This window comes from Zootoca vivipara, chromosome 10 (assembly GCF_963506605.1).
Source record: "Zootoca vivipara chromosome 10, rZooViv1.1, whole genome shotgun sequence".
Classification (NCBI taxonomy): domain Eukaryota; kingdom Metazoa; phylum Chordata; class Lepidosauria; order Squamata; family Lacertidae; genus Zootoca; species Zootoca vivipara.
Genome location: NC_083285.1, coordinates 53,860,187 through 53,875,087, shown reverse-complemented (window position 1 = coordinate 53,875,087; position 14,901 = coordinate 53,860,187). Strand labels below are relative to the sequence as shown.

The 14,901-nt window shown below is 42.2% G+C and overlaps 1 protein-coding gene across 3 annotated transcripts in view; it reads right to left on the bottom strand.

The window, feature by feature from the left end:
• Positions 1-3,281: 3,281 nt before the first annotated feature.
• The window catches only part of IPO8 (importin 8), a 40,634-nt gene continuing 29,014 nt past the window's right edge, over positions 3,282-14,901 (bottom strand). For 2 of the 3 annotated variants that reach the window (XM_060279960.1, XM_035127531.2), the window contains 4 exons: positions 12,231-12,436; positions 11,552-11,770; positions 10,131-10,247; positions 3,282-8,535 (listed from right to left, as the gene is read on the bottom strand). In XM_060279960.1, coding sequence (XP_060135943.1) covers positions 8,441-8,535; positions 10,131-10,247; positions 11,552-11,770; positions 12,231-12,436 — 637 coding nt within the window. In that variant the 3' untranslated portion in view covers positions 3,282-8,440. The remainder of the gene's footprint in view (positions 8,536-10,130; positions 10,248-11,551; positions 11,771-12,230; positions 12,437-14,901) is intronic. The other variant, XM_060279959.1, reaches the window with a different exon arrangement.

The following is a 14,901-nucleotide window of genomic DNA, read 5'->3' as shown; positions in this document are numbered from 1 at the left end:
TGGCGGCGCCGGCGCCGGAAGTCGCTTCCACGCATGACCGGAAGTTGCGTGACGCGACTTCCGGTAGTGCTTTGCCCTTCTATGGGCATCAGAAAATGGCGGCGCCGGAAGTCGCTTTTACGTGTTTCCGGTCATGCGCGGAAGCGACTTCCGGCGCTGGCGCTGCCATTTTCTGGTGCCCATAGAAGGGCGAAGCGCCACTGGAAGTTGCGTCACGCAACTTCCGGTCATGCGCGCGCTGCCGATCCTGGATATTTACGACCCGGACTTGGCAGGTATCTATTTGTATTCGTTGCTCCACCCACTTTTGCCTCTGGCCCCACACACCAATTGCATGTGTTCACTGGAAGATGGCCCAGAAGCCAACACAGCCCGCAGGTTGAAGTTTCCCTACCCCTCCTGTAGGCTGGGCAGAAACTAACTTCTTTTGTGGTGCCAGAATACTATTTATTGAATTTATGTACCACTATTGCAGTGAATGAGACAGTGAAGTTATATCCGGAGTGTCTGCAAAAACAGGCCTTTGCATTTCATCTCTTTCAGGAGAGAGATGAATGTGTAGTGGGGAAGATTCTCCACGAAACACAGGAAGTTGCCTTTCATAAAATCAGACCATTACTTTGCCTAGCCCAGCATGGTTTACACTGGCTGGCAGTAGCTCTCTGGTTTCACTTGCATACCCTCCAACATATCCCCGATGAAAATAGGGACATCCTATTCAATAATAATAATAATAATAATAATAATAATAATAATAAATTTATACCTCACCCATCTGACTGGGTTGCCCCAGGCACTCTAGGTGGCTTCCAACATATATAAAAACAGAATGGCTTCTAAAGGTTGTATAGTTACTTATCTCCTTGGCTTGGGGCAGGGCCATCTTAAGCATATCTGGCGCCCTGGCGTGAAGATCCCTCCGGCACCCCCCCCCCCCGGTTTCCCAGCGCGGCTGTCTGGCGGGTGAAGTGTGGCTGCTGCAGGCGCTGCCGCAGGCGCTGCAGCGTGACGCCCCCTGGCGGCACGGCGCCCTGTCACATTGCGCCACCCAGCCTTGCGTTAGGGCCGGCCCTGGCTTGGGGGTCGCGTAACTCCATACCCTCTGATGAAAATAGGGACGTCTTAAGGAAAAGCGGGACATTCTGTGATCATACCAGAAACTTGGATGGCTTCTGTAAATCTGGGACTGTCCATGGAAAATAGGGACACTTGGAGGGTCTGCACTTGCGTTTTTCCTCAGCTCTACCAACTGAGGATTGAAACTGGATTCCTTTGTATGCAAATCTCTATACTCACCCACTGATCTATGGCCTCTTCCTAAGTGTGTCCCTGAAATACAAATTTCTCTGGAGAGCTTGGTTGCCTGGAATGCTAAGGATCATAGGAGCTGTTAGGCTGGACAGACCTACACACTAATGGTCTGACTTGGCAGAAAAGCTCTTCATACAAGAGGAAGGGATCCTTCCTAAAATCAAACCACTTAGCTTATATTCTACTATGCAAAGTACTTAAACAGGACTGAGTCAAAAACTACCCAGTTTTTCAGATGTTTTCACAGTATGTTTAAAACAACCCCCCTACTTTCTCAGTTAATTTTTTGACATTCATTTTTTTTATATAACAACAAAAACCAGCAGCCTATTTATTTAGATTGCAATGGCATGTTCTTCCATTCTTAATTGACTACACTTGCCCTCGGAGACATCATTACATAGCCAGATCTGATTGTTTATGCAGCCTCGTTGACATCATCCCATTCACTCCATATTCTGATAGAGTGGGATCACCCAGGCAATTAATCCAGGAAGGAAAATGATGGCTCCGAGTGAAGAGAATCCGTGTGTGTGTGTGTGTGTGTGTGTGTGTGTGTGTGTGTGTGTTAAGTATTCACACAAAGTTTCAAGGAAATATATATATCCCACAGAATCATTATTTTTCAACCAGAAAACCAAAATGGAAGAAAGTGTGGCTCATCCCTAGTACTCCGCATAAAAGAGTTAATGCAGCCTTGAATGTTTGTACAGTAACCACAGCAGCAAGATCCTGGCCAGCTCTGGGATACCTTTAAGTGCTGAATAACAGCAATAATAACAAAATGGGCCAGGTTCTAAATCAGCAAGAGGGGGCAAAAATAGAGTTGCTTTTTGTTGCAGCGGCAACGAGACAAGCCATAAAATGTGGTAGTCTCTTGCCAGCTCCTTACTCTACACAGCAGTGCCAGATGCAGTGTTATAGCGAGCTGAAGCATGGGCAGCAGCTGCGTTGAATATAATGGTGCTCTTTTTATTTAGGTCCCGGATGTTGTTGGACAACAACTCCCATCATCCTCAGCCAGTTTAGTCAATAGTTAGGGGTGGTGGGAATTGTAGTCTTACATCAACCGGGGACCCAAGGTTGGAAGAATGCTCAAATAGAGCATGCTCTGGGTTGAGAGAAGCAAGAGGATGGGACCAGGGAAGAGTCAGAATGGTATTACATGCACAGTGCAGCTGCGATACTTGCCTACTGATAAGAAGAGCTTCCATTACATCTGCCACAAGATGCCTCCCAAAGCAGCTGCTTTGGGGTTACTCAGTGGTGAAGAGACAGCATCCTAAGCAATCCCAAAGACACTTCTTATTGCTACTTCACATATCGAAGGGCAAGGCTGTGTGTGTGAAGTTTCTAAAGAACCCAAATAATCGGTGCAATTTTGAAATCGGTGGTTGAAATTAGCGCAACTTGGAAAGGTTCAGACTGTCACATTGATATAAAATGGTGTTGTATCCAAACATGGATGAAAATCTGTTCCTTGGTCTCAGGAACCATCATGCAACATTTGGTTACGATATCTTAAAAGGTGTCCACATGCAGAGCTAACAAACAATTTTGCAAAATATATGGTAGAGAATCTGGAGTGTCTGGCACCAAAAATGCACCCACAGCTCTTAATGACAAAGTTTTCAAAATGCTTATGTGATTTTTATTATTGCATTTTTACTTTGGTTGCAAATTGCGTTGGGACTTTTTGTAATGGGAAGCAAAATCTAGGTGTAACAAACCTAAGGAATGTTCCCTGGCATCAAAAAGATGCTTTGAATAATTCCTCACATTAGCATCAGGTCCTCATCCCCTCCCCCCCCCCTGGCTGTTATAGCAAGTATCAGTTCTTAAGCCCAGAAACAAAACAAGGGCTCCCCAAACACTTCTCACTGTATTGAAACATGCAGTTTGGAAGATTTCAAATACTGGGGAGCCTGTAGCACATTCTACCAGTTCTAGAACAAGGTGCAGCACCTTTGTTCGTTCCATAATTTTATTTAGCTCTCTGGATGCAATGAACTACCACACAGGTACAGCTGGAGTCTAAAAGCAGCATTCAGAGGTAAAAGGGAACAAAATCAAGACAGTCCAACACACTCTGAAGTGCAACTCTCAGACAAAGAGGAACTTGGGAATACAAGTCATCCTGTAAACAAGCACACACAGAAAGGATGGTCCTCAGGCTCATACTGAAGTGGTATTGCCAAGAGAAAAATATTGCTTCCATGGAATGACTCTTACAGGAATTGCTGCAAATGGCATACATGGGAGAATATAATGAAAATGGTCATTGTATACAACTTACGTAGGTCACCACTAGGACTGCCACCATTTTGCAGGCGGGATTCAATCACATACAGTATTAGAAATTTAGGTTTATGCAATCAAAGTGCTCTGGCACAATCAATCCACTTTTAAATAAATACTTTCTGCAGTTCGGAAAGTGATAGAGAAGTGAACTGATTGTCCCCACAAACAAACCAGAATGAATATTCAATAAAGAGTGAACATCATATAACCTTTGTGCAAGCAAAATGAAGATCAATGCTCAATAAATAGGTTACCTGGGCAAACCCTTTGGGGCTTGATGGTTAACTATAGAAGACTCCTGGAAAGTGGCAAAAAAATGAGTGAATTATATGGATGACCCATTTAGATAGACATTCTTTAATTGTAAGCAGTTACACTGACCACTTACAATTTCATGGCTACAAAATCTAATGTAGAACTTGCCCAGAATGGCACAAGAATGATTAAGTCTTGCAACAAAGCTATCTGCATTGCTCAGCACTGGATAGAAACAACCCAACTTCAGTCAAGAGTCAGCTAGGCACAGCAGCTAGAGTGTTCAGCATAGACTTGGGAGGACTGAGATCTAACACCCTAGTTTGGGCCCAAAACTCTACAAGTAGTCTTGAATAAATATTAATTTCAGAGTCACTTGCATCACAATGTGTGTGTATGTTTAAAAAAGGTAAAGGACTATTGCCGTAACCCACCTAAGTCCTTATGAGAGAAGTCTAAAGAAAGCTTATCAATTCAAATTATACAGCAGCAAATCTCAAGGCCCTTCTCATGTTTCCTGGGAAGCCCTTGAGGTAGCTCCTTCCTTTTCTAGCATTCAGGTAATACCAGAAAAATCGAGGCCACGTGACTGAAAGAGATCAGGGTGGGAAGGAGCTTGTCTGCCCCTTGAGCAACAGCATCACATCCATCCCTGCTTTCTTAAGATCTCAAAAAAAAAAATCCCTTATGTTGCTGTGCACAAGTGCAGAACCCATGTGTATGACTACACAGAGGCCATGAAGAACAATCCCAGTTTCTAAGAGGAAAACACAGGTAGTGGGCTCCTCCCATGTGACATCCATCTGATGTTACCTGAGGTAGTGGGAAGACAATATTGGGTAACACTTCAAAGTTCTTACAAGAACAGTCAAAGGTAAATAAACATTTAAAGATGGAAAAGGGCCATGCACATCATGCAGGTAACATATGGTCTTTTACACAAGAAAAAGCGGGGGTGGGTGTAATCACACTCATATATCAATGAAAGAACCCCTGCTCGTGATTTCAGCCCCCTTATCAGTAACCAAAGCTCTACTAAAGAAAAAAACAAGTCCGATTCAAAAGTTAGCATAAAATGGTCCTGGTTTTAATGGTCCTCATTGTTTTAATGAGTTAATTTGGATGTGAAAGTCTTGCTAGTTGTTTCAACCTTCAAAAAGGGGAAAGGGGAGGTTGTGGTAGCTAGCAACTATTTTCTGTTCCGGGGGGCGGGGGGTTTGAAATGTAACAACAGGTTTACCTAGAACATTTACAGAAGATTAGACAGTACAAACTCTTGTTTCCTAGAATATCCACAGATCTGTCAGGTCCAGTAAAAGTTGGCACCAGTTGTCGAGTCAGTTTGAGGACTTCTATTTCCTCAAAGATTGGTTCACACATGCATGTGTACATCACTTGGTTTTTCTACACTTGATTGTGGTTGGTAACCAGCAGTTCATAGAGTGAACTGACTCAGCTGAAGAACAGCACTGTGTTTTGGTTGGTGTAAGGCAATATGAAAGCTTTTATCTATGGTATTTTATCTCTGATACATGAATGTAAGCCAGCACTTGTTAATGCAGTCAGCACTGAACAGGTACATGTGAACTTATCATTAAATTTCAGAATTTCCAATGGTCACCCCTCAACATGAAGCTTTCAGATCAAGGAACTGCTCTCTTAAGTCATATATGTATAACATACAAAAATATGACAAACATATATATGGGGAGGAAACACATCATCAGTGAACTGCTCACAATCCTGGAAGACACTTCAAATCTTTTATCCAAGATAATCATATTTAAATGTATGTTTCAAAAGAAAGCAAAGTCAGCTCTATGTGGATCCCCTTCCTGCATGCGTGAAATTATACTTATTTTGCTGACATATTTGCACAAAGATCTGTTGTGAAAGGGGGGAAGAGCAACAAACTCTGCCCCCTCCTCACACCAATACTGCCCAGCAAGATTCTCCTGATCAACTGCATAACAACACATTCCAGGACAGACAAAGGAAATTGACTGTAATGGGCTAAAGCATTTACAGGAAATGCCTTTGGGAGAAAAGGGGCAGAATGATCAAAAAATCAAAACAAATATAAAAGGAAGCACACATTCAGCATATTCTAGCTCCTCAGAGTCTCTAGGCCAACTTAGAATTTTTAGAGGCACACCAAATGTTTTAAATGAACACTTAATAATGTAAAGTCTGATTGTTACTGACAGAGGCTGTAGGCCTGGTCGGCCTTTCAGGAAGCCACGACTGCATGTAGTTCCTTGTTTGGTGCACACTTTGTGGCAAACCCTGCTTTGCCTCTGTACAGAATAGTCTTCACTGTTTCAATTAGAGAAAGAACCCCAGTTCCTTCTTGTGGTCCATCACAAAAAGCCAAGCCCTTTACTGCAAACCTAATCAATGATCCCAAATTTTGTATTTTCAACAGACAATCAATATTTGCAGACAAATTTAGTCTTCTAGCCACATAGAGTTGAGGGGAAGCTTAAGCACAAACTGAACAAGGGAATCAAGGAAATGTGTGTCTTAATTCAAACCCTTAATTAAACCACCTTCCCTTACAGTTTCTTAAGTGATGAATGGCTTTAGGTGATTAAATGTGACAGGCATGAAGAGCTGGGGCTGTTTTTGAAAAATGCCCAGTACATCCCTATCTCATAAGGAAGCTCTTTCCTCACCTTCAGGTTGTTCGTCCCTCAAACCAGAATTTTGATGCTTCTTCCTAAAAATACCAAACTCATTATCTTTGCTTAGTGCTTAACCCTGTGTTCCTCAAGGTATACTTATGTGAAACAGGTCTGAGAAAGAGAGATGTTATCATCAACGTTTTTCCTGAACATTGAAAACCACATATCACAATATATTTTGTGCCTGGGTACCAATGCATCAGTTATGAAGGTTGCGTGCATGCTTCAAATGTGGCTTTCCCCACTTGTCACTTTTGTGTATTTTAAAAAGGGGAAGCTGTACTTGAAATATGCACTGCACATGTTTTTCACAATCAACTTGGCATACATGTATTTTGTATTAATTGGTACACACAAACAGAAAATTTTTCACTAGATACAGCCATCAAGTGTGGCTGGAGAACTGGCAAGGCTCAAACACTAAATTCCCTCAGTAACAAACATTTGGAGAAAGACAGGAGCACCCAGTATTATGGCATGGGAAACATATGCTACAAAAATGGGCAGTGGGAGATGAAGGAGAATGAGTACCAGGGATAGGAAAGTGGTAGTCCAGAGACTCAATCCAGTCTCCATCAGATGCCTGGTTTCTTAGACACTTCTTCCCTTTATGCAAGGTAAGCTATATGAACATAGGCTCATTGTTCTGCACCACTCCTGTCTACCTGACCATTTTTCTCATGTTCTGCTCACCAATGCCCAGTTCCAATTCATTTCTGATGTTACAGGAGGCTGGCCTTTTAAACCTAAGATTTATTTATTTTTGTGATCACTCAGTTGCTGGATACAACCGGAGTGATGAAGCCAATAAAAACAACTATTTAAAGCGTAGGTTTTCACCACAGGCATGGCTGGAAAACCTCATTCTTGTCAAAGACAGATGACAATATAAAGAACCACTGCTTGCAGAGCCCAGGAACACCATTGCTACATCTACAAACTGCCCCCCCCCCCCAAATAATTACAATGCCTCCATGAAAAGCAATAGCTTCCAAACTGTTCTGGAGACACCTTGGGCTCATAATAAGATTGAGCCTGGCAAACCAGCTTCCCTGAAAGAAAGAACAGTGAGACACAACATGTCAGGTCGCAGGCTGAAAAAGTCAGAACTGCTATACTCCAGGACCTACTGCAATGCACAATGGGTTCCTTGGTAGACAGGGCAACACAGAAAGGATTCCCTCAAGGCAGATTCTTTGAAAACCACTGCATTAACGAACCCCAAGTAGAAATCTAAAGAAATACTTTCCATGGGAAGATCTGCTTTCTGGTAACAGCTGTGAACATAAAGGTTATTCTTGATAACTCCAAGAGAAATTATTACCCTGGACACATACAGATGAACTCAGGAAAGCTGAAAGGTTTGCGTAGGCAACGGTGTGAAGTTTGTGACTGACAAAATACAGCCATGATTTCACTACAGGAAAGCAAGATTTGAAGTGTGCCTATTAAATGTCCTTCCATAAAATAAAAAATGCACTATGCACTCCAAAATTATTTGTTCAGGCAATCCATATACAACAGAAGGCACTGTTATCCATAGGACCCCTTCAATTTCACATGGCAAAGACCTGAGAAGTGCAACTCAATCCAATTCCATACAGCTGCTTCCCCATTTCCTTGGGAAGAGCAGGAACAGAGACGTTCTTCAGTCCAACAACTTAGAAAAATACCACAAGAATTTATACATTACAGTAGCTGGTTAGAAAGAGTGTCCTAATGAGAGGAAAGAGGGTTGACCACTGCCTTTCCCAAAGGGAAATCATCTTCCAGAGCACTCCATTACCTTCCCTTGTCTGCTCACAAGTCACAAATGTGTGTTGCTGTTTTAATAAAATGCAATAATGAAATATTCTGCAGAGTCCCTTAAGCTTTCGTCTCTTCCTCCTTCAGTTGCTCCCTGGAGGATTGCCAAAGTTAAATGAAGAGACCAGTCCTTTGTTATCAAATGTGAAGCCCGTTTGCTGCTCTATCCTCTTTGATTCTAGAATTAAAAAGAAATAAGTGTAAGAGATGGATAGAAAGTATGTTTTTTTTAAAGCACTAGTGAACCTCCTTCCAAATGCATGCATTTATTTTCTTAAAAGATTGAAATTTCTGAAGTACCACCAAATTTGGGGGGAAAGCGTGAGGAACAAAATAATCTTGCAGATTTGTATACCTCTATATTGTTCCTCCACTACTGGAGATAGGTAATACAGTGGTACCTCTACTTACGAATTTAATGCGTTCCGAACGCACATTTGTAAGTCGAAAAAAATTGTAAGTCGAATCCCATAGGAATGCATTGGGAGAAAAAATTCGTAAGTCGAAGCAATCCTATCTAAAAATTCGTAAGTAGAAAAAATCCTATCTAAACCGCATCCAAGTTGGCGGACGGAGCTCCATTCGTAAGTAGAGTTATTCGTAAGTAGAGGTACCACTGTACTCTGTAATGGAAAGGGAAAATTACTGAGCCCAATAGAAAAACACCCACTCTGCAATTTCCACATTTTGCTTGTACGGACAAATAGGTAATATATGGTGTACAATACAAGTAGAAAAAAATCTATTCCTGTATAATTCATTTGGTTAAGCTTCCTGTCCTAAAAAGGGTGGGTAATGCAGAGACTGTTTAGGGAGTGTCTAAACTCAATTTATATGCAACTAATTTTCTGTAGAAATCACTGGTTCTACATACCAAGTGACAATTGTTAACTATATCAAGTGGACGTCTAACAGGGCCTAACAAAGGAACATAGAAAGCTGAGTCAGGGCACTGTTCCTTCTAGCGCTGTGCCATCTACTTTGTCTAGCAGCTCTCCAGAGTGGCAAGCAGAGGTTCTTATCATTACCTACCAATCTAATCCTTTGAACCGGAGATGCCAGGGACAGAACAGGGGGCCTAAATTTGAAGCATGTGCTGTGTCACTGAGCTATAGTTCCAATAACTATGTTGATAGTTTATTTATAGTGGCAATATATAGAAAGCAACAAATACTTTTTTGTAATTTAATCTCAGTGGACTTTTAAAACTCACTGCATATCTCCATTTCTACTTCCCTCACCAAAGTTTCTTTGTCCTTTCTTACTGAAACAGAGAAAGGTGGGAGGGCAGAAGAAGAGCTATGCTTGCACAGTTTCATCTGAGTTGTGCTTCTCCATTCTATACATACTGCTACTGTCTGCTGTGTCCCTTATTGCCTCCAATTTCTCTCACCAAATGTTCCCTGGCACTTCTCTATCTTCGTCTTCTCTACAGGGAAGATAAGGACCAGTGAGAATTCTCTCTCTTGCTCTGAAGACTTATCCGTCCCTCTTGAAAGGATAGAAGCCCTTGTGAACTGAAGATACCTCCCCACCTCCAAAGCGTATCCAGTACACAAAGGCTTCTTACAACGGGCAAAAGCAAAGAAAATCTATTGAATGTGCTTCTCTCTTTGTGCAATCAGAATAATAAAGACTTGGTTTTGTTTTGTTTTGTTTAAAACTTGAGGAAGGTTGAATTACTTGACATGGTTGCGAATATTAAAATTCTTATTTGTGCAGTGTGCATGCTTCTACAGACATCTTTGCAATAGAGTAGATAAACAGACTCACCTGCCGAACTCCTCCGGTGTTCAGCTAATGCATAGATGCCCTGCAGTTGAGTCTTCTGATCATTGCTGAGTGGTGCTGTCAGCAAGTGGTACCAGGCTGCATCTCGGCTCTGTATCGCTATCAACACAGAGATAATGGTCTTTCTTTTAAGAAAGCTTCAGAAAGAAAAGGCAGATACATAACCCACCAAAACCTTCCTCCCTCCATTATCATTAAAACAATCCTTTTCACAAGTAGAAATGGTCTACCTTTGGCTTCAGCGTATTGAGCTGAAATACCTGTTCCAGTGAGCAAAGACTGTACTGACATACTTGGCAACTTATCTCTGATGACAAACTAGGAAGACAAGTAGCTGCCTTATATTAAGTTAAACCATTGGTCCATCTAGCTCAGTATTATCTATGCTGACTGGCAGTGGCTGTCCAGGGTTTTAGGCAAGGATCTTTTCCTACCCTTACCTGGAGATACCAGGGATTGAGTCTGGGACCTTCTGCTTTCAATTCACTTGTTGGTTTAAATAATCCCACCCCAGTAAGCATTAATTTACCTATCATCTTTGTATCCTGCCCTTGCTCTAATAATCTCAAGGACACCTGATGAAGCGATAACTCATTTTGTTTTCAAACTGCAGTTGTACCTTGGTTCTCAAACTTAATCTGTTCCGATAGCCCATTTGACTCCCAAAACCGTTCAAAAACCAAGGCGCGGCTTCAGATTGGCTGCAGGAGCTTCCTGCACTCAAGCGGAAGCCGTGTCAGACGTTCCGCTTCCAAAAAACATTTGCAAACCGGAACACTTACTTCTGGGTTTGCGGCATTCGGGCGCCAATTTGTTCGACAACTAAGCCATTTGAGAAACAAGGTACCACTGTAATCCAGGGAGGTAAATTAGGCTGAGAGAGAGTTGCCCGAAGCCAACATCTGAATGTCATAGCCAAAGAGGACTTGAACCAGAGTTCCGACTGCCAAAGCCAACATTACAATCTCCCTAAATAAAATAGACTTGTGTACATCTGAATCTGGGACATTTGGCAAAAAAATATGTTTTTTACCACTTGACTATGATCCTTCTGATGATGGGAGAAAGTTACGAGTTAGGCTATGCTAATAAAATCAGGGTTAGGCTATGCTAGTCCTTCCCAGAAAAACATCTTGAGAATGTGATTCTCTTTCTGAAATGCAAGAAGAAAACAAAGAGATTTCCAGCTTAGCAGGGTTCCTCTATCTTCTGTTCAACTAGAGTTTCACAGAATGCTTGTAGGATACAGAGTGCATGTTTTGGACTGAAAGATGGCCAATAAGCTGACTGAATGTTGTGCTCCAAAGATAACAATGAATCTGACAAAGACTTTGTAGCCTTGGAGAAGACAGAAGACATTTGTGGATTTTGTTGCTATTGCTCTAGGTTTCAGATGTGTGTACCTAGTAGTGCCTGTGTGAAGAACTGGTATTCATCCACACCATCATCCAGGTCGATAGGGGTGCTGAAACCTTCTAAAGCAGTTTCTTCCAGTGCATCATCATCCCAGTCATCGTCATCATCTTCATCTTCATCTCCTGCATCACCGCCACCACCTGTATGGTTTTCCTGCATCTCCTGGCTGACTTCATTGGACTCCTCTTCATCACTTGGAATCTCTTCTGTTAAAAAGTTTATTTTTAATAGAAGGCATGTCACAATATATTCAGGATTTAATGGGACACTTTGGGAGGGGGGCAAAAAATATTTTAAATTTCCTGAACAACTGGCCCCAGTGCTGTCCCATAAATGAGCGATTGCAATTCACCTATGTAGAATAAGGAAAGCACTACACTCAGGCAAACATTGCACTGCTGGCCATCATCCTTCTAGGAGGTGGCCCAATTCTCAGAGAGGGTTATTCTGCAACTCAATATGGGAATGTAAAGTACTTCTGAATTTTTTGAAATATGCAGTCCTTCCCTCTCAAGTAAGCTGAAAGACATTATGACAGGTATTTTTGCTAGTAACAAATAGAAAAATGATAGCTGATGAAACAGTATTGCTATAGCAACCATCTCTCTCCTGCCCTCTCCAAATCCATTTCCACTGAAATGCATACATGTATATTAATTATTTTACCATTATCTTCTGCATCATTCTTTTCAGATTTAGCATGTTCTTCGTGTTCCGTATGCTGCCTGGTGGCACACAATTGTTTCAGTCCCAGGAACAGAAGGAGGACCGACGGAACAATCTGAGCAGCCACGGCATCTACTGCAGGAGGTCGGTTGGGCAGCCCCATCAAAATGCTCAGTCCTATGATGCACATCTTCCTATCATGGAGGCTAAACACACATATACACGAATGAGTGAGAATCTCCCATTTTTATTTATTATAGGTTTATTTAAACGCCCTTCACAATGAGATATCAGACCACGTTACAACAATTTATAGTCGCACAATTTAAAACCAGGTAAAAGAAATTAATCAAGAAACCAATACTGTTTAAATCAGAAAACAGAGATGTGTATAAAAACACATCTCAGCTGTCAAAGGCTGAGGATTACTTTAAGAGCAGCCTGGGAGGCTCTGCTCTGGTTCCCACTCACTCTCAGAGGTGGCAGCATACCAACCAAATAGGCTCTCTGAAAGAGGCCTCCCTGTCTGAGGTAGTAGATGAGGACAACCCATACTAGGATGCTTCCCTTACATAGGCCCAATACTGCTTTTCCTTTCTTTCTTTTTTTGTAGACACTGTTTAAAGGGAACGAACATAACTTTTAATTATGCATTTAAAAATTCACCAGATGCAGAAATTCCTGAAGCAAAATTTAGACAGGAGCTAGAAGAAGAAGAAAAACCCAAACATCAGCCAAAAGATTCTAACTGGCAGCCATAGTAGAACTCCAATTAAGTATCTCATTTACATCATGCATTTACATTTTCATGCTGCATGACAGGGGGTCTACGTATTGGTCACCACATAGAAACAAGCAAACAGTCAGAGGAGGGTGACAATGTGCAGTCACCTGTTTGGAGTAGGAGGGCATAGCAGGGTTTGAGGGAAAAGAAGAGTTTGACTGTGTGGGAAATTCATTATCAGGGCCGGCCCAAGACATTTTGACACCTGAGGCAAACCACAAAATGCTGTCCCCCCTCCAGGGAAGGAGGGGTGAGTGAAGTTCTACAATGGGAACAAGGGTGGGAGGGGACCAGCAGTGCCTTATATTCGCCAAGAAGCCGCTGTAGAGATGGCACTGGCATGGGGGTGCTGAGGAGGCAGCAGTTCCCGCCTCCAAGGAGCTCACCACAGCAGGGTGAGCAGGGGCAGGGGCAGCAGCAGTGGTGCAAAGCATTCCTTGCAGACTGGATCTGCTGCCCTTGTGGATCCTTCCACCCGAGGCGGTCGCCTCACCTTGCCTCATGGGTGAGCCGACCCTGCTCATCATTTAAACATGTTAAATTATTTTACTAAGTGCATACTCCACCTTGTATCCAAAGGTGTCCAAGGTGGTCCTATCATGTGGCTCCTGACACTAACAAAAGAGACCATTTATGGTTTGAAATAATACAAAATAATACGATTTGAAAGGAACTGAAAAGGCTGTACACACACAAAATGGAATGAAAAAACGTGGCACAGATTTTAGAGTCTTTTCTGGGCACGGAAGTGCTGTTACATCCCTGTAAAACTGCATAGCCAGTTATTATCCAAAGTTCCCCCCGCCCAAGAATAATAATTTGCAAAGAGTCCGCTACTAAACAAACACATGCGGTTACTAATGAAGCAGATGCCCTGCCCTCTGGAGAATTATAATGACGTGAGACCAACTATAAATCTGACAGAAAAATTAATCTCAATTGGGCTGAAGAGCACTCTCATATGGAATGAAAATTGGCAGACGGACCACTGCAAATAGGAGCAATAAACAGTGAAATATTTGGCAGGGAGAAGGGAGAGGGCAGGGGGAGGGAGGGAATATTTTTTTTACCTCAAAGACTTGGGATGCTCCTTTTATTGAAAAGTGTTATCAGCATTCAAAGCATGTGCCTCTACCTTAAATTAATGCTGCAACTGGGCTCAACATATATTTTAAGAAAAAATAATTGTTAAGAATATCCTTCAAGTAACTCCCAAGAGGATTTACTGTGGAGGGGAAAATATATTTTCAAGACCACGAGGGTAACTCAAAATGGGCCTTTAGTGAGAAGGAGATCACAGAAGAGGAGCCAAGAGAGCTTCAAGCTTGCAAGGTTTGAATGAGCATAGCATGAATTATCCATGTCTTTGGTCTCCCTTCTTTAGGAGACATTTCTATAGAGGAAGGATAGGGAACATGTGGCGGCCCTCCACCAGATGTGGCTGGACTAGAAAATCCCAATCATCGTTATTTGTATTATTTATTAAATTTCTGTCCCACCCAGTCTACCAAAGGAACCAAAGGGGACAAACACCAAAGCGCTAAAACAATAATATTTAAAATAAAACAGGAACACAGACCATTGGTCCATCTAGCTCAGTAATGTTTATGCTGACTGTCAGTGTAAGACAGTACTGAGCTAGATGGGCCAACAGACTCAGTATAAGTTCCTAGAATCATAGAATTGTGGAGTTGGAAGGGAACACGAGGGTCATCTAGTCCAGCCCCATGCAGTGCAGGAACATAGTTTCCTTCCTAAACACAAGGTGGCAGCAGTATAGAATGCAGAAGTTACAAGAGGTTCAAATGCAGAATTACGGTAGCCACTGTCTGCATTTGCTAGCTGAGCCAAGGTCTTCTGCTCTTGGGATGTTTGTTGAATTCCTGA